At 49.6% G+C, this 22,017-nt stretch overlaps 1 protein-coding gene across 2 annotated transcripts in view; it reads left to right on the top strand.

Moving 5' to 3' along the window:
- PRR14L (proline rich 14 like) overlaps positions 1 to 22,017 on the top strand; it is a 40,950-nt gene that overhangs the window by 2,556 nt on the left and 16,377 nt on the right. The window contains exons 2-4 of one of the 2 annotated variants that reach the window (XM_069558015.1): positions 6,617 to 7,140; positions 14,009 to 14,081; positions 16,763 to 21,866. In XM_069558015.1, the coding sequence (XP_069414116.1) occupies positions 6,667 to 7,140; positions 14,009 to 14,081; positions 16,763 to 21,866 (5,651 nt within the window). In that variant the 5' untranslated portion in view covers positions 6,617 to 6,666. The remainder of the gene's footprint in view (positions 1 to 6,616; positions 7,141 to 14,008; positions 14,082 to 16,762; positions 21,867 to 22,017) is intronic. The other variant, XM_069558016.1, reaches the window with a different exon arrangement.

Genomic DNA, 22,017 nt, shown 5'->3' with positions numbered 1-22,017 from the left:
TTGCAGTAGGGATTAGTCTGAATTCCGTACCACTTCGGTTGGCGTCTTTAGGTGCGCTGTGCCAAAACAAAGTGAAATAGAGAAGTTATTTAGAGTCTTGGGAATTTTATGGGTTAGCAGGACTCTCTGAGGTTATTTTGTTTGACTTGTCCATTTTGCATGTGGAAAACAAGCCCAGGAAAGTTCAGTGACACACACTCAAGGCCATGCTGAGTGTGAGGGGCAGGATAGGGACCCTGGTCTCCCACCTTGGAGATCAAAACTAGACTACTTCCTAACCGTGACTCTGCCTTTGAAACAGGAAGACTGGGAGATGATTGTTCTCAGTTGAAAAGTGCTTTCTTCTGTTGGAATAATTGTGCTGCCTACTCCCCCAAATGTTAGTCTCCTCCCCGCCCCCCCCCCCGGCCCCACCCAGGGGTAAATCCATCCCCTGAACAGTCCAATTATTATTTGTGTTCACGGTAAAGATGACAAGCCAATAGCAGTAGGAAAGAGTTGTTTGTGAGTCTATGGGTTATTTTTCCCTTGTACCTCAAACTAGGTAATTATCTGATGTCTTCAACCCAGTAGGTTGGTTATAAGTTTGTAGTAAGGATTAAGCCATAAATCTGTCTACATTTTATAAGCACATGCTATACTTTATTTCACGTAGATTTCAAACTTTAAAAACTTTTATGGTTAAGGGAGAGAGCTAACATTTAAAAAATACTGATAAAAGTAAAGGGATAATACCAGTTGTTATTTATTGCTTCATATTTGGATCTTGAGATATAATATTTTTTAGAAGTTTAACATGTATTACACACTCATTGTAAAAAAAAAATGGGGATATGTCATTAATAATCCTATCACCCACGGTTGCATTGTTAATATTTGGCTTATAGTTTTTAAAACATTTTTCCTGTATGGATATAGATATATACTTTACCAAAATAAAATAATCCTATTTTTTAATATGGGCTTTCCAGGAGGCACAGTGGTAAAGAATCTCCCTGCCAATGCAGGAGATGCAAGAGACACGGGTTCGATCCCTGGTTCAGGAAGATCCCCTGGAGGAGGGTATGGCAACCCACGCCAGTATTATTGCCTGGAAAATTGCCTGAACAGGGGAGCCTGGCGAGCTACAGTCCAGGAGGCTGCAAAGAGTCAGACCCCACTGACGACAGATAAACACACAATGTTTATCTAGTTTGATAAGATGTCCCAGACAGCTTTCTGTGGAGAGGTATATTTCTGTACCATCATTTTTTATTGCTCCATTGAATTCAGAAATTTGAAGGACTCAAATGGTAAAATTTTGTTTCTGCTGTCTTTGTGGCACAACCAAGTATCTTGATAGATGGAGAGTTTAGTGACATGCGCTGGTGAGCTACGAATAATTGTAAAACCGCTACTCTAGCTTCTAAATCCTACTTCACCTCTGGGGCTTCCCTAGTGGCTCAGATGGTAAAGAGTCTGCCTGCAGTGCAGGAGACCCAGGTTCGGTCCCGGGGTCGGGAAGATCCCCTGGAGAAGGAGATGGCAACCCACTCCAGTATTCTTGGCTGGAGAAGCCCATGGATGGAGGAGCCTGGTGGGCTGCAGTCCAGTCCATGGGGTTGCAGAGAGAGACACAGCTGAGCAGCTTCACTCACTCACTCAGCTTGGAGTTTCAGCTGAGGCACTGAGCTGTTCGTGGTGACTCCACTGCACACACTGCTGAGAAACTTGAGGACGAGAAGGGCTGAAGAGAAGAAGGAGGGGATGTCTGTTTTGCTTGAATAGCCGATGTGCATGGTGGTTTTACAGGTTGAAAAGTCGTAGAATTCTGTCTCTACCAAACACGCGTAATGAGAGACAGTAGCTTTGTGACATCTGGCTTTTGTATATTGGGAGTCATCTTTTAGTCACCAAGCCTTACAATTCTGGTTCGGTCCACAGCATAGGTGGAGAAGGCAATGGCACCCCACTCCAGTACTCTTGCCTGGAAAATCCCATGGATGGAGGAGCCTGGTGGGCTGCAGTCCATGAGGTTGCTAAGAGTTGGACACGACTGAGCAACTTCACTTTCACTTTTCACTTTCATGCATTGGAGAGGGAAATGGCCACCCACTCCAGTATTCTTGCCTGGAGAATCTCAGGGATGGGGGAGCCTGGTGAGCTGAAGCGACCTAGCAGCAGCAGCAGCCACAGCATAGGTGGGGGCACAGGAAAGATGAGAGCAGTTTTTCCTGAGGAATGTTTTGAGCCATTTTGTGTGGTCCGTGTTGCCCCTCTGCGATAAAGAGCTGTTTAGTAAGTGTGCGTGTGCTCGTGCATGGTCCTGTGTTCAGAGCAAAATCTTGAGTTAGGACGATGGGGACGGAACAGTGAAGTGTGGTGGAGACACAGCTGGCGTCGGGTGCTTGTGTTTGAGTGCTGACTGCACAGCGTGTGGATGGCCAGACCGTTACCTTTGGGGATTCATGTCTGAGCTCTAGGGTCACGCGGTGCCATTACTGAGAGAGGCAGCAGGATCAGAAATAAAAGCATGTAAGGTTACTGAGAATATCTTAACTCATCCTTGAATCTCACAGCTGTTTGCATGGACAATACTTGATTTTTTACTGGATTGAGTGTGCTCTGTTTTAGGCATGTTAAGTTTGGGGGAGGGGGCTTCCCTGGTGGCTCAGTGGTAAAGAATCCAACTGCCAATGCAGGAGAGTTAAGAAAGACATAGCAACCCACTCCAGTGTTCTTGCTGGGGAAATCCTATGGACAGAAGAGTCTGAGCAAAGTCCATGGGTTTGCAAAAGAGTTGGACACAAGTTAGCAACTAAACAACAAGTTTTGAGAGGGTGCCATCCTTGTCAATGAAACATAGATCACAACTTGAGAAAAGGTTGAGGCCATGGACAGGTTTCTTTTTTTAAAAAGTCAACTTTATTAAGATATAATTCATATACCATACAATTCACAGTGTAAATTGTACAATTCAGTGGCGTTCGGCATAGTCAGAGTTGTGCAGCCATCACCACGCCAGTTTTAGAATACTTCTGTCGTGCACCAAAGCAGCACTGTCCATCAGCAGCCACTCCGTTTGTCCACTTCTTCCAAAAGTTGTTTAGTCCCTCAGTCTTGTCCATCTCTTTGCCACCCCATGGACTGCAGCACGCCAGTCTCCTGTCCTCCACCATTTCCTGGATTTTGTTCAGATTCATGTCCGTTGAGTTGGTGATGCCATCCAGCCATCTCATCTTCTGTCGTCCCCTTCTCCTCCTGCCTTCAGTCTTTTCCAACATCAGGGTCGTTTCCAGTGAGTGGGCTCTTTGTATCAGGTGGCCAAAGTATTAGAGCTTCGGCTTCAGTCCTTCATGAACATTCAGGGTCCATTTCTTTTAGGATTGACTGGTTTGATCTCCTTGCTGTCCAAGGGACTCTAAAGCCTTCTCCAGCACCACAGTTTGAAAGCAATAAATCTTTGGTGCTCAGCCTTCTTTGTAGTCCAACTCTCACATCCATATGTGAGTACTGGAAAAACCATCGCTTCCAGAAGTAGGCGACCACTAATCCACTTTCCGGCTCTAAATTTGCCTGCTCTGGACATTTCGTGGAAATGAGATCTTATAAGTGGTCTCTCATGATGGCTTCCTTTAGCTGCATGATGTTTTCAAGGGGCACCTGTGTTGTGTCATGAACCAGCACGTTGCGTCTTTTCATAGTCGAGTGAGACTCCGTTGTGGATGGACGACGTTTCACTGGCCATTCGTCCGTTGGTAGACATTTCGAGCTGTTTCTGCTTTCCGGCCCCTGTGAACAGTGCTACAGTGGACATCCACGTACAAGTTTTTGTGCAGTTGTGTGGTTTTTGCACGTTCCTGAGTGGAGTCGCGGAGTCGTGTGGTTCCTCTGTGCCTAAAGGGACAGTTTGAGTCACCTTCTTGGCAGACAAGCTTCATGAAAAGGCAAGGGCATGAAGAAAGTGAAGCCGGGGAACGCATGTCCAGGGCTGGATTTGAAAAGCCCCACACGATGGCAGCTGGCGAGACTCACGGAGCTTTCTCCAGCCACAAGACCATCTCCTGCACTGGGCTTTCCAGTTCTGCGCTCGCTCTTGCGGTCTGTTTGTGATGTGACAGTCAGAAGCTGGGTGGTGTCTGTTGACGTGAAAGGGGAGCTGAACCAAATTAAAATGGAGCACTGCCAGCCTTTTCGGGGAGGGGCCTCAAATAGCAATTCCACTGTTATTCCCTTAACCCCCACGTATCTACACACACACATTGGCCTAAAATCCAGAGTAGCCCTGGAGATATCCAGGAGCTCGTGGAGAAAGGGGAGACTAACTCCAGGAAGGAGGCCTTGTCAGCGCTTTCTGTGGAAGTCTGCGAGCCCTGCCATGCTCCTGTGCTCAGCAGCCTCTGTCTCCTTGTTTCCCTTTTGGAGTTAAGTCTCTGCTTACATTACCTCAGCCTCATGGGTCGGCCATCTGCTTTCCTGTAATTTCTAGCGTTTAAATTGGTGGCGTCACAATGTGCCCTTTCGTTTTGAGTAGGGTTCCTTGAGAACACAGAGGCGCTCAGTGGATGAGAGCACAGGGGCTTGAATAAACTGTCCCCCATGGGTCAGAAAACCAAGAGAAGGGCAGGATGGCCCACAAGGAGAGCACCTGTCACCCGCCCCTGCCCCCTTCCTCGGTCCCAGCTCCAGTCCAGGCAGCACAGGCCCGTGGAGGGGACCGTCCATCCCCCTGTCAGCCCAGGGATGTTCAAGGAGCAGGGTGCTCAGTGATGGGGAGGTGGAGCGTGTGCTTTTGTGGAAGAGATACGGGTGGGCTCCCTCAGGGAATCAGGGTGCAAATAGAGACAGGGCCCAAAGGCCGTTGGGTCCTAAGGAGTTACACGGTGTCTCAGGGAGTCCCTCCTGCTCAGAAACACAGTCGCAGTTGCTGGAGAGAAGCTGAGACCGCTCAGCACAGTGAGAACAGATCTGTAGTTGGCTCTGGGCTTTACTTGATGTAATGTGTTTATTACGGGGAAACGTGGATGTTCAGAAGCAGTGGGAGTAGCTTTGTGAAACATCCTTTCTGTGTGCTTTTCAGCCAACGGGATTGGCCGCCAGTACCTCTAGTAAATTCCTGTTCTGAATTCGGAGTTGCCAAACGTTTCTCACCTTCTCTGTCCTCCTGTTCAGGGTTGGGGAAAGCATCAAGAATGAAAGCCTGCAGTGTCTCCTTTGGGTAACCATTTCCGCCTTGGTCAGATCAAGTGGATTTTGTGGTGGAAACTGCACACGTTCGGTAGACTAAAATGGAAAAGTCCCAGCCGGGAGCCCCGGTTCTGGGGGTACCATACCCTATCTCTCTGCATTTGTTTTGATTGCTTTAATAATGTAGTATTGTGAACTACTTAAACATACTGATTTTAGCAGATAACCCATGTTTCTGTTGCCCAACAGAAGTGAAATGTGACCCCCGCGTTAGAAGCCCCAGACATCCCCTCTCCTCCCTTGCATTAACAATGTGATATTTCAGGCGTGCGTGCTCACTGTCTCCTCCGTGTTCGACTCTCTGGCCCCATGGACTGTAGTCCACCAGGCTCCTCTGTCTATGGATTTCCCAGACAAGAATGCTGGAGTGGGTCGCCATGCCCTTCTCCAGGCGATCTTCCCAACCCAGGGACTGAACCCGTGTCTCCTGCATTGGCAGGCAGATTCCGCGCCCCTGAGCCCCCTGGGAAGCCCCCAGCACTTCCGGCAGGCCACTGTCACCGCCCTCAGCTATGGTGCCAGAGCCTGCAGCGGGAGGGCAGCGGCGGCCCTGCTCAGCTCACGGGGCTGTCAGGAAGCTCGTGTGAGTGGCATCTGGGAACGCACTTGGGCAACCTTGAAGTGCTGAGTGGGAGTCAGGAAGGATTCGGCCCCAGAGCTGGGATAGTGCTGTCCGGCTCCAGGCTGTGTGGTGGCGATAAAAGAATGTAATTCTGTTTTCTCTGTATGTTCTTCCAAAGAAAATTCTTAATGAAGAGAAGTCAGTCAATCAGATTCTGAGTCCCTCAGTGTATGTCCCTTCAGAAGATTCCCTCTGAGTGCCTGCTAGGTGTGAGGCAGCTGTTCCAGGCAGTGGGGCTGCAGCACTGAATAAAATGGGCAGGGTTCATGACCCGAGAACGAGTGGAGAACCATCTTTACCTTCTAATTTCAAAAATTTCTTTCTTTTTGACCTTGCCTTACAACTTGCAGGGTCTGTTTCTAAAGCAGGGATTGAACCCAGGCCCCAGCAGGGAAAGCTTGGAATCCTAACCACTGGGCTACCAGGGAACTCCCATTTATCTTCTAATTTATTTGGTACATCGGGTCTATCCTTGAGTGCTTAGGCAAGTCTTATTCTCATCTACATTTGATCAGATCTCACGTAAATCCAGCTTTAAATTGAGAATTTATCACAAGGCGGTCTCTGAATTGCGATTAGACAGACGTCTACTAAAGGTTTAAGGTATTTATTTTTCCTTAAAGTCTGTTGAGCAGATTTCTTGGTGCCAAATAATGCTGGCATTTGGGGTAGAATTTTTGGTGCTTGTTTTAGCCAATTTGAGCTGAGACAGCTTCCTTCTACCCTGCAAGGTTTTAAATTTTTATCCCTTCCTTTGATTTGTGTCAGGGTGAACCGTTTGGTGTAAGAGGCTTGACTCCATATCTGCACCTGCCCCCATGCTGTCATCCGGCGTGGAGACCCAGCCCGTTCCACTTGATTCCTCCATGTCTGCTGAGGTGCAGGAATTATACTCTGAACTCCCAGGGAGTGCCTCCAAAGAGCTTCATGCTGACCCCGAGCCAAGTGCAACTCCAGATGTAAAACCCGGAGCCTCAAGCTCTCGTGTAAGTCAGAGTAGGGCTGCGCCCTCGGAGCTGCAGAGGACTCCTGCGGACAGTTGTCGTGAAGAAGCCCCCAAGACCTCGGACCATGGGGGTGAGCCTGGGCAGTGTGGGCTGGTGGACCCCTCAGCAGAAGGTCCCATGGCTCCTGGGAGCCTGGATAGGGAAGCAAAAGCCGAGAGCCTGGAGCAAAAGGTCTTCAGAGATGGAGGGGACCAGGCAGAGGTGGCGAGAGATCCCTGTGAGGGAGCGGAAGAAGACCCGCCTCAGTGTCCCACAGCTGCTGGAGAACAGCTCCGCCCCGGCCAGGTAAGACGCGAGACTCAGCTCACTCGGCGTCTCTCCAGCTGGACTGACGCTTCACAAGGTGAAGTACAGACGCTCACAGGTGGCTTACAATCCATTCCTGAAACATTTCCAGAATGTTGATCTTGATGCTAACTTTCTTTCAGTGATCTTTGGAAACGTGTGTCCCATCAGACACTTGAAGAGGGGAAGTGCTTATCTCACGAAGGAAGTGTCAGTCCTCTGTAGCAGCTGCTGTGTGTGGAAGGTTGAGTCTCTCTGTGACAGTTGTGTGGGGTTTCTGCGTCCGTTGTTAAGGAACGACCCGTACTGGCTGCTTGTTTTGGTAACATCACGATCAGGACAGAGTGAGGTGTCACAGAGGTGCCTGAGGCAGACTGGACGCAGCAGGGGCTTCGCAGGATGGCTACCCTCGAGGGGTCTCCGTGTTTCGGACAAACAGAAAGCCCGTTCTTTAAAACAGAGTGACTTGGTGTGGCATGAAAAATCCAGTCTCTGTGAGTTTGATATTAGAGTAAGAGAGATTAGTTAGGTGCTGCTGCTGCTGCTAAGTCGCTTCAGTCGTGTCCGACTGTGTGAGAACAATGGTTAGTTCCTCCATGGCATACGGGATCTTCCTGGACCGGGAACTGAACCCATGTCTCATGCATTTCAGGCAGATTCTTTACCACTGAGCCACCAAGGAAGCCCTGTGCCCGCTCTTTTGGTGGTTTTTCTTGGTGCTGAGAGTCACAGGGTTAGATCTGCCTGGTTGAATCTGTTGTGAAAGCTTTAGCCTCAAGATATTCATGCTCAGTACAGGCGCAGAAACATTCTGAATCATCTGCTGGCTGAAACATCCGAGGGCTCAGTACGTCGTCTGACAGATATGTGGACAGGAGACATCCAGTAAGGATGCACAGTGGCTGGTGATCACTCGAGGTGTGTGACGCTCTTGAGAAACTTGTTATTTAACAGCATGTTCATAAAAGACCTGATCTCGTGTGATTTCCATGACTTCACTTAAGTGAGAGGCTTGTATGCTGAGGGCCAGTTAAGCTTGCTTCATTGTCACCCCGAGAGTCTCTGATTCTGAGGAAGCTTCTCCACAGTGTGAAGGAGCTTGCTGTTTGTGTAAAAGAGATCTTGTTGGACAGAGCTAGTTTTCAGTGATTTAAAAGTAAAAAAAATCTGAACTTCACACTCTCAGTAATGAAGCTGATGGTCATAAGCTCTTCTCCAGGTCAGCCAGGACACAGTGATCCCCACATGCCGGCGGTTCTCAGCTCCTATTGTTAAAAGTGTGTGATGGAGCAGTGCCCGCGGCACTGTGTGCACGCTGCCAGGCCTTAAGGTAGAGCTGGGGCTTCCTCAGTGGCTCAGCGGTGAAGAGTGCCCCTGTGGTGCAGGAGGTGGGGGTTTGATCCCTGGGGTGGGAAGATGCCGTGGAGGAGGAAATGGCAACCCACTCCAGTATTCTTTCCTGGGAAATCCTGTGCACAGAGTCTGACGGGCTACAGTCCATGCGTGACTAAGCACGCACACAAGGTGAAACTTTCTCATTAAGCAGTTCTCTTAGGTAAACCCCTGTGGGGGGGCTGTCATGAAATGCCTTACCCCGCTCACATAATCGATGCCTTATCTGAAGTTTCTCTGACTTGAGATCCACAGAGGCACACTCCTTGTAAGCCCTGTAAAGGTGATTTCGGAGTTCCTGTCCCGCAGCTCTTACTTCCCGGATGTGCAAGTGTAGGTAACAGGTCCATCTGGAGACTCCATGTCTCACTGATTTTCAGTGTTCTTCACTACACACGCGTGATCACGGCTGTTGCCGTGAGCATCAAGAAGTGTGGGCTCTCTCGTTTGCTCCATGTGTGGCCCCACTCCTGTGTGTTCCATGTGTCGGCGGTAGCTCTGCCTGAAGCTGGGACCACCACTGCCTGCAACTCAGGAAGCTCAGGCTTGGAGGAGGTCTGCAGAATCTAGGGCCCAAGGCTCAGAGATACATCAGGCCCCAAGGAACTTTAACCAGCCTGCTTACAAAAGCTGAAGAGCCCGGTATGTGTTCATTTCCCTCCTAAAGATATTTGTGGGGTTTTTGTTTTTTGTTTTTTTTTTTTCTGGCCCTACAATAACCTCATAGGTATGAACCAGTATTGCATCTTTTCTAGGACTCACAGCCAGCTTTTAACAGGAAATGAGATTACAGATGAACAGTAAGAATGGTTTTTAGTACCCTCCTAAAATCTGCCTAGACTTTGGAGAAGTATGGCAAGCTGATTTTGGTTGAAAGCAGTGGGCAGGAGAGTGACATGTTGGCTGTGGCAGGCTGAGGTGGAGAAGTTGCTGTCAATTTGACAAATTCCACTATGGTGTGACCTTTCTTATTTTACATAGTTTATATAATGCTACAGACTACTGTAGTGATATCACTTGATTTTGCAAGAGGGATCCATATTAACTTTTATCTTGGAAACAGATTTTGCAAAGAATATTAAGATACTAGTGATCAGCTATGGAGATTTTTAAAAATCTAGATGGTAGAGAGAAATGTTTAGGACTTCACCTCTGGGAATCCTGAAACTTAAGTACATTTGTTGTTGCTATGCAGTCGCTAAGTCGTGTCTGACTCCTTGCGACCCCATGAACTGCAGCATGCCAGGCTTCCCTGTGCTTCACTGTCTCCTGGAGTTTGCTCAAATTCATGTCCATTGAGTCAGTAATACTATCTAACCGTCTCATCCTCTGCGGCCCCTTCTCCTCCTGCCCTCAGTCTCTCCCAGCATCAGGATCTTTTCCAGTGAGTAGGCTGTTCGCATCAGGTGGCCAGAGTTTTGGGACTTGAGCTTCAGCATTAGTCCTTCCAGTGAATAGTCAGGGTTGATTTCCTTTAGGATTGACTGGTTTGATCTCCTTGCAGTCCAGGGGTTCTCAAGACTCTTCTCCAGCACCACAGTTCAAAAGCATCAGTTCTTCGCCACTCAGCCTTCTTTGGGCTTCCCTGGTGGCTCAGCTGGTAGAGACTCCGTCTGCAATGCAGGAGGCCCAGGAGACACGGATTCAATCCCTGAGTTGGAAAGATCCCCTGGAGGAGGGCATGGCAACCCACTCCGGTATTCTTGCCTGGAGAATCCCACGGACAGAGGAGCCTGGTGGGCTACAGTCCATAGGGTCACAGTCAGACAGAGCTAAAGCAACTAAGCACACACACACAGCCTTCTTTATGGTCCAGCTCTCACATCTGTACCTGACTACTGGAAAACACTAGCTGATAAGGTATTATGGGAAGAGAACCTCATGTCTGATAAGTTTTTGCGAGTGTTACATGGTGGGCTGGCCTTAGGGTGGTGGAGTTACACGCAGGACACATAGGCTGCTCAGCCGCGGCTTCAAGTTGTCTGTTCTGTGCCCTTATCTGCACTTGGGGCCCAGGCTGTCCAAGCTCCCACCTGATCTGGAGGTCGCCCACCACCCTACTGGCGGTGCTTGGGTGTCCCTCACATCCGACCTCAGCCTTACCTGGTCATATCTGATAACCCAGATCAGATCTGAAACTTAAAGCTTTGTAGGGTTCGCAGCCCTTGTGAGGGGAGGCTTGTTTTTCCTGACTCAGGACCTTTAGAGAGGTCAGCAAGGCGGAGGAGAGGGGAGTCTGTCCCTCTTGGCCCCTGCTTCTCCCCTTCCCTGTTAGGATCGTGCTGCTAACCAGGGAGAAGGGGATGGCCTGAAGCAGCCGGCTTGGGTGTGGGGTCTCCAGCTAGGACCCCTCCTTCGAGTAGCAGGTGTGGAGGAACTGAACTCACAGCAGCCCCACCAGGGCCCCCTCAGGAGATCGCCTGAGCCCTTGGGAATCTGAGGGGAGCTGTGTGCTGCTGGCAGGAGGTCCGCTCTCAGCCTGCAGAGGCACTTTAGACCCAGAAGGGCTTAGGGCAGTCACCCCAGATGACACCGGGGTCTGCTGCTGACAGTCCTGTCAGCTTTCTCACAGGAAGGGATGACGAGTGTCTAAGGTGTGCTGGGTGGCGAGAGCCTCTGTCCGTGGCGCAAGCTGCCTGTGGTCCCCGTTTGTAAAACCACCTGTGAGCTCGCTCTAAGCCTCGCGAAGCTGCAGGTGGGCATCCTGAGGCTGGAGCGGAGCTGAGTCTGGGTCCCCCCTCAGCTTCTGCCCCAGCACTCGGCCTTGCCTATGGAGTGTTTATCTGAAGAAATACTCGAATAGCATCCAGTCTCACCCCTCAGACACTCAGCCTGAGAACTAGAAGTGTGCAGGGCAGTGTCGTTTGGAGCAAGGGTCAAGGGTCACCCCAGAAAGAGGTGCTTTCTTAACCTTTCATTTTGAAATAATTTGAGACTCACAGAAAAGTTGCAGAAGCAATGTGAAGACCTTCACGTGGATCCCTCTCCTGTGAACTTTTCACCACATTTGCTTTTTTCCCCTTCTGATCTTAGTTTGTAGTTGCAGATGTGAGGCCTAAATACTTCACTATGAATTTACTCGCAAACAATGGGCATTCTGTTAGGTGACCGCAGTACACTAATCAAAATCAAGACATGAACCCTTTTGTCGAAAGAGCATATTCACACTGGACCAGTCGGCCCACTGATGTCTTTTAGCAAAAGAAAATCTTTTTTTGGTCTAAGGGAAAAATTCAGGCCCACTCGTGGCATTCGTCTGTCACGCCTCTCTAGTCTCCTTTAATGTGCCGTGTTTCCTCAGCTCGTGACCTTGACACTTACAGAGGACAGGCCGTTTATTCTGTAGCATTTTGCTCAGCTTGGGTTTCCTCATGATCAGATCGTGGTTGTGCACGTAGCGGGGCAGGAATCGCACAGAAATGGTTGGTTCTTCTCCACGCATCCTCTCACAGGCTTGGTGTAGGGGGTGCTTCCTTCCTGGGCAGAGGAACTGCCTGGCCTCTCCAGTGTGCAGGTATCGTTTCCCCCTTCACAATTATTGAGTATCTTGTGGGGAGATATTTGAATAATACGTAATTATTTCTGTCTCTCATTCAAACTTTTAGCCGGTAGGTTTAACACCCACTGAGGATTCTCCTTGAGGCAATCATCACCATGATGGTTCCCAAGCGGTGATTTTGTAGTTCCGCCCTCCCTTCCAGGATGAGCGAGAGCTTTCTCCTCTCCCCATTTGCAAATAAATTTGGCCCAGCACCGCGCTGGAGTCTGTGCGCTTTGGCCAAGTACAGTAACAGTAAGCCCTGCGGGAGAGAGCCGTTTAGAGTGCGTGCTCCGCCAGAGCGTTCATCTCTGAAGTTGCAAGAAAAAGCAAAGGGAGAGTCCTGCTTCCTACACGGCGCTCCATGCCGGGCCTCCTCTCTCAGGTCCAGTGACGACACTGTTTTCCCCCTGTACTTGCCATCACTTGCGTCTTCTGTTTCCACAGCAGAACTTTGCTTACAGATGAAATGGTTTTGCCTATTGTTTTTTTAAGTGCTATAAAAAAATTATCAGAAGTTACAACGGTAACTTCACCATCTGTAGATTTAAGTGAGTGTTGTGTCAGTCAGAATCTTGTATTTACCGATTAAATTAGTGTAGGGGAAAATTCTACTCTTTTTTTTTTTTTTTGAACATCAAAAGATCATTGATGTAAAAGAAAACCAGTGGTTAGAACTCCACACTTCCGCTTCAAGAGGCATGAGCTCCACCCCTGGTGGGGAGGGGGAGTACTAAACCCCTCGTGCCTCAGGGCGAGGCAAAAAGAAAAACCAAAAGATCTTTTTAAAAAAATAGAAGAAGAAGACCAAAAAACCCCCAGATATCTCCAGTTAAGGAATTCAGTGCTTTTGTCTGTATGGGAAGATAGATGCAAGAGTCTGAACTCATGAGCTCATTCCTGATGCACACCTCAGCTCCCTGAGGTCCGTGTCCTGTGCCTCTCTTCCTGAGTCTCGGGGTGCGCCGTCAAGCGGGGTGTGGCTGCAGCAGTTGACTGCTGGCCGGCGGGCATCTGGTTCCTACCCTCAGTTTCCTCAGGGTGATGTGGGAAGTTCAGGCTCTCTGTGCACCGATGCTGGTGCTGAGTCAGATCTCTGGGACAGAGTTTTGGGACTGGTGAAGTAGAAAAGGATAACTTTATTGCTTTGGCAGGCAAAGGGGGACACAGTGGGCTAATGCCCTCAAATCCAAGTGTCCCCACTTGGGGAAGACGGTGAGGAGTTTTATAGAAATTGTTCAAAGAGGGCATGATTAGCTGGTGGACACCCTTCCGAGGTAAGTAGGAGTCACATCGTCAACCTTTGGGTCCAACTGGTCTGGGGTCTACATTGAAAAAGAAAAAAATGTAAATCGGTGGGCAGATAAACAGAGGTGAGCCAGAAGGACACTTTGATGTGAGCAGCCATCGTTGGCCAGTCGGCGTCTGCAGCTGGCCAGCCCACTTGGACCCTGTCCTCACCGGGCTCCCCACCACGGCGCCCCTGCCTGTTTTCCTGAAGTCCCTTTTGTCAGTTGTCATTGATGGCGCTCCCCCTCGTCCCCTCCTCCAGTGAACAGGGATGGAAAGGGAAAGTAGCCCTTCCAGGAAGAAAGAACATGGTTAGGGGCTGGGTGCCATCCAACTTCCTGACAGTTTCCAGTTAGATTTTCACGTTATTAAGATCACACTGCACCAGTGTGTTTATTGATTCGGAAGACACAAGGTTTTGTTTGGATCTGTCAGGACCTTGGGAAACTTGACTTTTCAAGCTCATATTCTAGAGGAATGCAAGTTTTACTAATAATATAAGCTTGAATTTGCGGCTTCCTTCAGTTCCCAAGCCTTGTGACCACTAGCACATTTCCAAGAGCTTCAGAGAAGCCTCTCAGAGGATCGTTGGCATTGTGAGCTCAGGGTCTCTGGGTCTTCCTTGACCACTGGGTTTTCTTACCGCAGGAGGACCTCCAGATGCAGGCAAGTGAAGAACTTTTATGCACGGGCCTCCCTGAAGACGGTCTGAGGAATAAAGGTATCTATTTCTCTCACATCCTTTCCTTTTTCCAATTGTTACACCATTTTTGTTCCCACTGAGAACATGAGGATTGTAGGACCCCATCTTGCACAAGGGCCTGGCTGTAGCAGCTGTTGCTATTTTTGCCCATGGCCATGCTCGGAGGCCCCTGGTGTTACCCAGCGGTGCCTCTTCTGTGACAAGTTTGCTTCCCACTTTTTCTGTAATGAGGCCTCACTGACTATGAGTTGAACCTTAAAGCTAGTGTGGAATCTTCCATTTGACTTTATAAAGCAACACTGCCATCCAAACAAGTTCACATGGACGGGGCAGGAACCACTGGCTCACAGGACATCCCACTGTGTTCATCCCACGTCCACTCCCCATCCCTGTGAGAGTTTGCCAAGCTCATTTCTGTTACCTCGTTTGCTCCTCAGGTGGTGCAGTGGTAAAGAACTCTGCCTGCCAGTGCAGGAGATGCAAGAGACTCAGGTTTGATCCCTGGGTTGGGAAGATCCCCTGGAGAAGGGAATGGCAAACTGCTCCAATCTTCTTGCCTGGAGAATCCCATGGACAGGGGAGCCTGGTGGGCTACAGTCCAGGGGGTCGCAAAGAGTCAGACGTGACTGAGCACGTACACATATTTGCTCCTCAAAACAATGGTAGGATATGGGCCTCAGAGACACTGCTTCATTGTGATTCATCTGTTGATTGATGAAGGAAGAAACCGAGGCCTAAAAGAGAGTGCTGAGCCAAGATTCTGTGTGTATCTGTCACATAATTAAGATTAACTATGTAGAACAATTAGAGCTGCAAAAAAAAAAAAACAGCAAATATGTTTAATCACGTGAACATTTTGTTACTGTGGAACAGCGTCAGATTTGGTGATGCTTCTTGGCAGCCTGACAGAAAAGGGGCTGCAGACCATCCCTGTGAGAAAGGACACTTGTCCCAGTTCATCCTCCTGCTTCCTGCTGCTGGAGGTTCTCTCTGTGGCTCAAAGGCCCTGCTGTCCTGTGGAGAGTAAAGCTCTGAAGTTGAGGATGGTCATTATCTTCCTGTAATTCACGTTTTGGAGGAGTGGAAAGTTGAAAAATGAGCCAGTACCATACCCATTTAAAAGGCAACCAGGAAGCGGTCTAGACATTTGGGGCACTGACTTTTTTTTTTTTAATTAAGGTATAGCTTACATACAATGGCATTCACTCGTGTGTGTGTGTGTGTGTGTGTGTGTGTGTGTGTACGCAAACATGAGGTTGTGTAATCACAGCTGTACCAACACGATAAAAAAAATGAAACATTTCCATCTCGCAGGCTCCTTATCCTCCTCTCCAACTGCTCCAGTCCGTTTTCTTTGTTCAAGATTGTGTGTTGGCTGTTATGTGTCCATTGCATTTTCATACGAGTTTTAGGATGTCTGTCAGTTTCTGCAAACGTAAGCACCGTTTATACAGTTACCACACGACTACAAATCCAGGATGTTCAGCCAAGGTCGCGAAACTCCTGTGCTGCTTAAACAGGCATACACCTCACAGAACACATTTCACCCTCCAGTGTGCCTAACTTGCAACAGCTTCCCTCACTTAATTCCGCATTCTGCTGACATCTGTACCATACCTACCAGTCACCAGGGTCTCCATGGGGTGTTCAGTACAGAGTGAGCAGTAAGATCTAATAGCATTTGTTGACGTCACCAAACTGTAGTCATTTATCAGCTCCACAGATATTTACTGAGTGCTGTTCTGTACCTGGTATTATGCTAGACAACAGGGAGGTGGCGATACCAGAGGTGATCCTTCCCCTCGTGGAGCTTACGTTCTAGTGGGAACTAGATCTGCAGGCTGACTTGCATCTTGCTCTGTCTGTTGGTGCAGGCGTCCTGTTACATGCATGCAGCGTACGTGCAGGCGGATACACCTATGTACCTCTGTGTGAGCAGCTGTGGGAGAGGGACAAAAAGTCTTTTGTAGATTAACAGGTTGAGGGAACTTCTTCATACTGCATCCTGTGCCTGGAGTTTCAGAGAACTTCTGGGAAGTAAAACTCCTTCATGAGTTACATTTACATCTTAGGTATTGTGTGTGTGTGTGTGTGTGTGTTGTAATGTTTCATAATGAAAAATTTCTCACTTACTCAGAAGTGAAAAGGAGAACATACTAAATCCCTGTGAACCTGTCTCTCACCTTCAATTATTACCAACTCATGACCGACCCTGTAGGGAGGCAAGCCTTGCAGGTAATTGGGTTCAAGACTGATATTCCACTTACAGATTAATCTCTTTTACTTAAGGCTTTATGTGTTACTATCCTATTTCAAAGATAATTTTATTTATTCGAGTATTAAGATGGTCATTTTGTAACATAAGCTATTTTAATGTGAGTCTGCTTTATAAATGCTTTAGGATGAAAGCTTCCTAAGACTGAATTAAGCATATGTCTCCCATTATCGTCATTTGTCCAGCTAGGTCAGTGTGTTTCAGTAAGTAACACATTTAAGGAAAGGATTTGTTCAGAATAGACTGCTTCTTTCAGGTACTCTTTTGGCTCTCTGTCATATTTTGCAAAGAAGAACGAAGCCAGTGGTGCTGTAGCACTAACTTTGCAGTTCTCTTTCGGAGTTCTTGTTTTTGTTGTGTCGTTAAATTTATGAAGTTAGAGTAAATGATTACACATTAATTCAGATTTATTTCTCTTGTGCAGAAGGAAATGTACAAATCACAGCTGAAACTCCTCTGACATCTACTGAGGAAGTCCAAGTTATGAAGGTCCGTGGAACTAAGGTGGACGATAACAAAGGACTCGAGAATGGCCGTGTGAGTCAGGGTCTCTCGGCTGGGTGCCGTGGACACTCAGAGACAGACAAAATCATGGCCAGTGCTGAGGTCTCAGAGTCCAGCACCTTAGTTTCCCTAGAGCCTTTAAGCATTGTGGACCCGGGATTAACAGAAGCAACTCGAAAAGAAAAAGAATGTGAAGAAATAAGAACTTATCCTTCTTGGTTGTCATTGTTACCAGGGAACAGTGCCGTTTCCAAAGCAGACAGCAGGGAGGAAGAGTTGTGTAAATTAAACCTTGTCTGTGAAGCCGACGACAATCACCAACAGGTCCCTGGGCGCCATAGTGAGAGACACAGTTCTGCACGTGACAGTCCCAAAGCCACGAGAAACGTGGTTATAACAGAACCCTCAGAAGAGAATTCTAAAGTTTCCCATTTCACATCAGGTTTATCTGGTCCAGCATCCAGAACAACGTCCTCAGAAGAGTGTGGTCTTGAAGGTGATGGCTTGCCAAAGGGATCCGCTGAAAAGACGCACAGTTCCTGTTTGGACGGCAATGGTCAAAGCCAGAACTTGTCTTCTAGAGAAGAACACAAACAGCCTTTGAACCCTAGAAGTGAAGGAGAACTCTTCCTTGTTAACGCCAGGCAACCAGGAGAGGATTCTAGTCGTCACTGTTCTGGAAAAAAAGAGACTACTGTCTTCCCCAAAGAAAATGCCCACGATCACTACTGCCCTCGAGGCAGTCCCCATATAGGCTGCTCCAGTTCCTTCATACCCAATTCTTTCACTAAAGCTGTGGAAGGAATGCTTGAAAAAAATGATTTGAAAATCGCTTTAGACGTTCATGGTAGCTTGGCAAACAATGAGGACCACAGAGGAACTTTTGCTGAAATGAGCCATCCAGGCACAGACTCTGAAGGGAGTCATTTTCCCTGTCATTTTCCCTCCTCAATGCAGACTGAAGAACCAGAACAGACAGCTACCCTAGAGCCCAGTGTGCTGACTGAGAAGACTCACAGTAAAGACTGTGACTCCTTAGTCCATACCCAGAGAAATCTAGAAGGCAGACCCCAGTTAAATGAAGCCTCACCTAATGGATTTTTAATTGAAGGGAAATCCCTTGTGAGTTTAATGCCAGAGGACCAGATAAATTCTATAAATGAGATGTCTAAGCCCAAGAAAGACATTACTCCATTGCCACCATCCCTAGAACTTGATGACAGGCCTGAGTCAGAAATAGCCATACAAAATGCCCAGGACCATGGCCCACATTTAGGTAAACAGAGCGCCGCCTGGGAGGTGAATAAATTTCCTCATGACAACAAACTGGTTGTAAACAAAACAGGAAGTGAATGTGTTTTAAATCAAGTGTCCCTTAATCCTGAAACCCCCACAAAGTTGCCAACTGACAAAGAGATGCCTGTAACAGTGAACGGGGGTTCCCGGCAGAGCCAGCGCCCTCCATCAGAGGATGGTGCAGGTGTCGCTGCCAGAACCCAACCCGTTCCTGTGAAAACAAAGACTGAAGACATCTCTCCACCAAGTGACGGAACCTGTGGTGCCTCTTCAAACAGCCCCACCTTACACAGCAGACCAGAAAGCCTAGAAAGAAAGACCGAAGCAGCCGATTCGGGAACAGGTAGTCTGCATTCTGGACTTGCCTCAGATAAGAGCAAAGTGGCAGCCTTGCCTGTAGAGGTGTCAGTCTGGGAACGTCAGAGCATTCCGTCTCGGGATCTCTCTAGCTGCCCTTGTGTGAGGAAAAACGTCCCAGAGGAGAGCAGGTGTGCTGCCCTGGAGCCCAGCAGAACGACCCTGGGTGTCGAGAACTGTCTGTTAACCAAGTATGAAGATACCTGTCAGCATATCGATCACCACTCCCAAGGGAGAGACAGCTCTGTGGAAAGCTGCAGCTGTGGAAAGGATTGTGCATCAGAGGAAACTGAAGGCAGCCTTCCCGGAGGTGAGGCCAGAGATGAAACGATGGCAGGCACATTAAACAGTGACGGTCCAGACCAAACCACCCGACTATGTGAGGAAGGGCCAGAGGGAAAAGAACAGGCCACGCCCAAAGAGACCGTGTTCTGTCGACGTGACGTTTCTGCTTGTGTCACACAGGAATTAAACCAACCCACAAGCATGCCAAGTCCTGAGAAATTGTTTAGCCAGTTTCCTCCCATGATGTTCTCCGGTGTTGAGAACGTGAACCAAGCAGCTGAAACTCCCAAGCAGAAGGCAAATGACACCCTCAGCTCCCAGGGTGACCCAGGCAGACCCAGTGAATGCAGAGGTGAAGGTAACCCAGCTGAGGAGACACTCGGCCGTGACCAGCGCGAGTCGCCCACAGAGCCTGACAGAGAGGCGAGCCGCAGCCTGAAGGCTCCACCCGTTGGTTCAGGCAGTAACAGTTCAGCATCTGGCCCGAGCCCCAAGAAGGGGGGCTGTGGGAGGACTTGTGATTGTGCAGAGCCCGCCGATGGGGCAGCACATGTGGCCTCCTTAGGCTGCAGCAACGAGCCCGCAGAAGGCGTTCTGGACAGAAGGCTTTCTGGTACTCTCACTGGGGGTGCAGGGCACTCCAGGGCGACGTCGCTGGAAGCCTCAGGGAGTACGCTGTCCCAGAGAGGAGCGCCTGTCGCTGCATTTATAGGAATGATTGACCAGGAGTCGGATTTCCAAGATGCTGCTGCTTCTACATCAGACTGTCTCAATATTAAAAAATCATGTGAAGAGAAAGCATGGAGACCCATAGAAGACTGTGAAATGGAAGTGTGTCCAGACCCTTGTGTGCCTGACACAGGGTCTGTCGCAGATCATGAACCAGATGTAAGAGTACTGGGTAAAATAAATATGTCTTTAAATTACATTCATCATGAAGAGCAAGTTAAAGAAGCATCTCTGAGAGAAACACAAGGAAAAATTGAAGGATCAAGACTAGAAATGAACCCTGAGCAAGACAAAGAAAATACCGTTGGAATTTCTTCAGTAGAGTTGACATCTTCTGGACACCACGTAAACTCTGTCCCCTTGAGAAGCCCGAAATCCCCCGAGATAATGCCTTTGCACCCATTGTCTCAAAAAAATTCAGAAACAATTATTAATAGTGAAGAAACTGACCTCCAAAACCTTTTTAAGCCAATAGACAGTGAAATGCCTTGTAAGAATAAGAACAACAAAGTCCTGCCTGAGATGGAAGGTGGAGCACCAAGGAGTGAGAGCGAGCCTAGCAGGGAAAGCAGCGCAGCCATCAGGGCGGAAAGCTCACCTTTGACGCTAGCAGCAGAAACCAACGTGAAGGGAGAAGACACTGCCGAACAGCAGTGGGGGCCGTGGGGTCAGTTTCCTCCTGGGGAGAAGTCTCAAGAGATGGCGATCAGGGAAGGCGGTCTCCCTGACGACCCGAGCCAGGCCTCTCAGACCCACCTTAAAGCTCCGAGGGTGCCAGCTGACTCGGAGAAACGACCAAGCCAGAAGGTTCTGAGCCACAAGGAAGAGGAGCGGGCACACCAGAAAGAAGCACACACCGTGTTAGTTCAATGCGCAACATCTCATACGTTGTCGGATGAGGGGCAGAGTCAGAGCCCACCTCAGGGTGGCGAAGATGAGCCCGCCTCAGAGACGGAAGTCACCTCCGCAAAGCTGGCCGTCGGGCCTCAGAAACCCGTAGACCTGAAGGAGGAAAGCTCGTGTCACCCGCTGAGAAAGGACACGGAGTCATGCACGTGCCCCGGCCCCCGCACTGCCCCTCGCACTGCCCCTCGGCGCGCTCGAGACCCCAGCTCCGCCCGGCGGGAGGCCTTCCACGGTGCCTTTGGGAACACTTCTCACCGGAAGGGGGCGCTGCCCTTAAAGAAGCAGCCCCCCCGAACCTGCAAGAAAGTCTCCTGCCAGGAGCTGGTCTCTGTGGGGAGGAAAAGCAGTAGAGTTGCACGTTCTGCTTTCCTAAAGAGCTCCTCTGAGACCGTCCCCACGAAAGCACACAGGTTTCTCACTTCCCATGCCATGTCTGTACCTGTGCGCCCAGAGCCCGAAACAGCCCCTGCCAGAAGCCTTGTGAGCCACGTACCAAAGCTGAAGGCCGCCTCGGGCGGCCTGAATGTGCGGATGCCTACCAAAGAATTGGCCTTACTCAGCAAGCTGTCTATCCTTGCCTCCAGACTGGCCCCCGCTGCCAGGACCCAGAAGCTGCGGTCCCGGCGGTGCTCCTCGGACTTTCTCCCCGTGGCTAAAAGCTACAAGCAGCTCCGATACCGGAGGCTCCTGGACGGCTTCTCCTGCAGCACGACGCAGCTGAACCCGTGTCTGGCAGCTGGTGACTGGGACAGGAGGCCTAACAGTAAACCCCTGACGCTTTATTCACTCGAAACTGTCAAAATGAGCTTCATAGATGTGAGTGACAAGATGCCATCGCTGCTGTTCGGTTCCGAAACTTTCCCGGTGTCCTTCCATGTGAAGCTGGGCCCTGAGCGCGTGGCCGAGTCCCCCAGGACTTTCCCCGAGCACTGTGCGCCCGCAAGACTCGCCTTAGGAGAGGCCCACTGGGGCTGTTCTCCACCTCCCAAGTGGACCTTCTCCTTCTTCCTGGCCCATGGCTACCCTGGAATGGCCACGTTCAGGGAAGACCCTGGCCTCTGCAGCCAGGCAGACGCCCAGCCTCCAGTTCCCCTCCAGGACCACAGGGCCACCGCCCTAGTCCAGACCAGAGCAGGCTGTTCCGTCCTCGGCCTCCACACGCTCCTAGCACTCTGCTCCCCAGGATGCTACCGGATCTGGACGAAGAAACGGAGCTGCGCCAGCCACACGCCTGCCATGCAGAGGCTCTTCATGACCCAGTTAACACAGGGCCTCAAAGGGCTGCGGTCTCCCGCCTCCATAGCTGACAAGATCTTCTGTTCCCTGCCCTACTCGGTGGGCCGGGTGCTGTCCATCTGGAGCCAGCATGGGCCTTCCGCCTGCCCCTTGGAGATCTCCGCCCTTCCGCCCTCTCACAGCAAGCGGCAGTCACCTCTGGGCGCCGTGAGCAGGTAAACTCCATGCCCTGTCCTTTGCTGAAGTCCCGTGTTTGCATCCTCTCACTGGGGAGAGGCGAGGGCGCTCCTAAAGCCAGAAGGCTCAGAGGCTGTGTCTGCATTGCCTGTTTATTGCCAGATCTCTGCTGAGAAAGTGCAGCAGTAA

Source organism: Ovis canadensis, chromosome 17 (genome assembly GCF_042477335.2).
Source record: "Ovis canadensis isolate MfBH-ARS-UI-01 breed Bighorn chromosome 17, ARS-UI_OviCan_v2, whole genome shotgun sequence".
NCBI lineage: Eukaryota > Metazoa > Chordata > Mammalia > Artiodactyla > Bovidae > Ovis > Ovis canadensis.
This window is presented reverse-complemented; position numbering and strand designations above follow the sequence as displayed.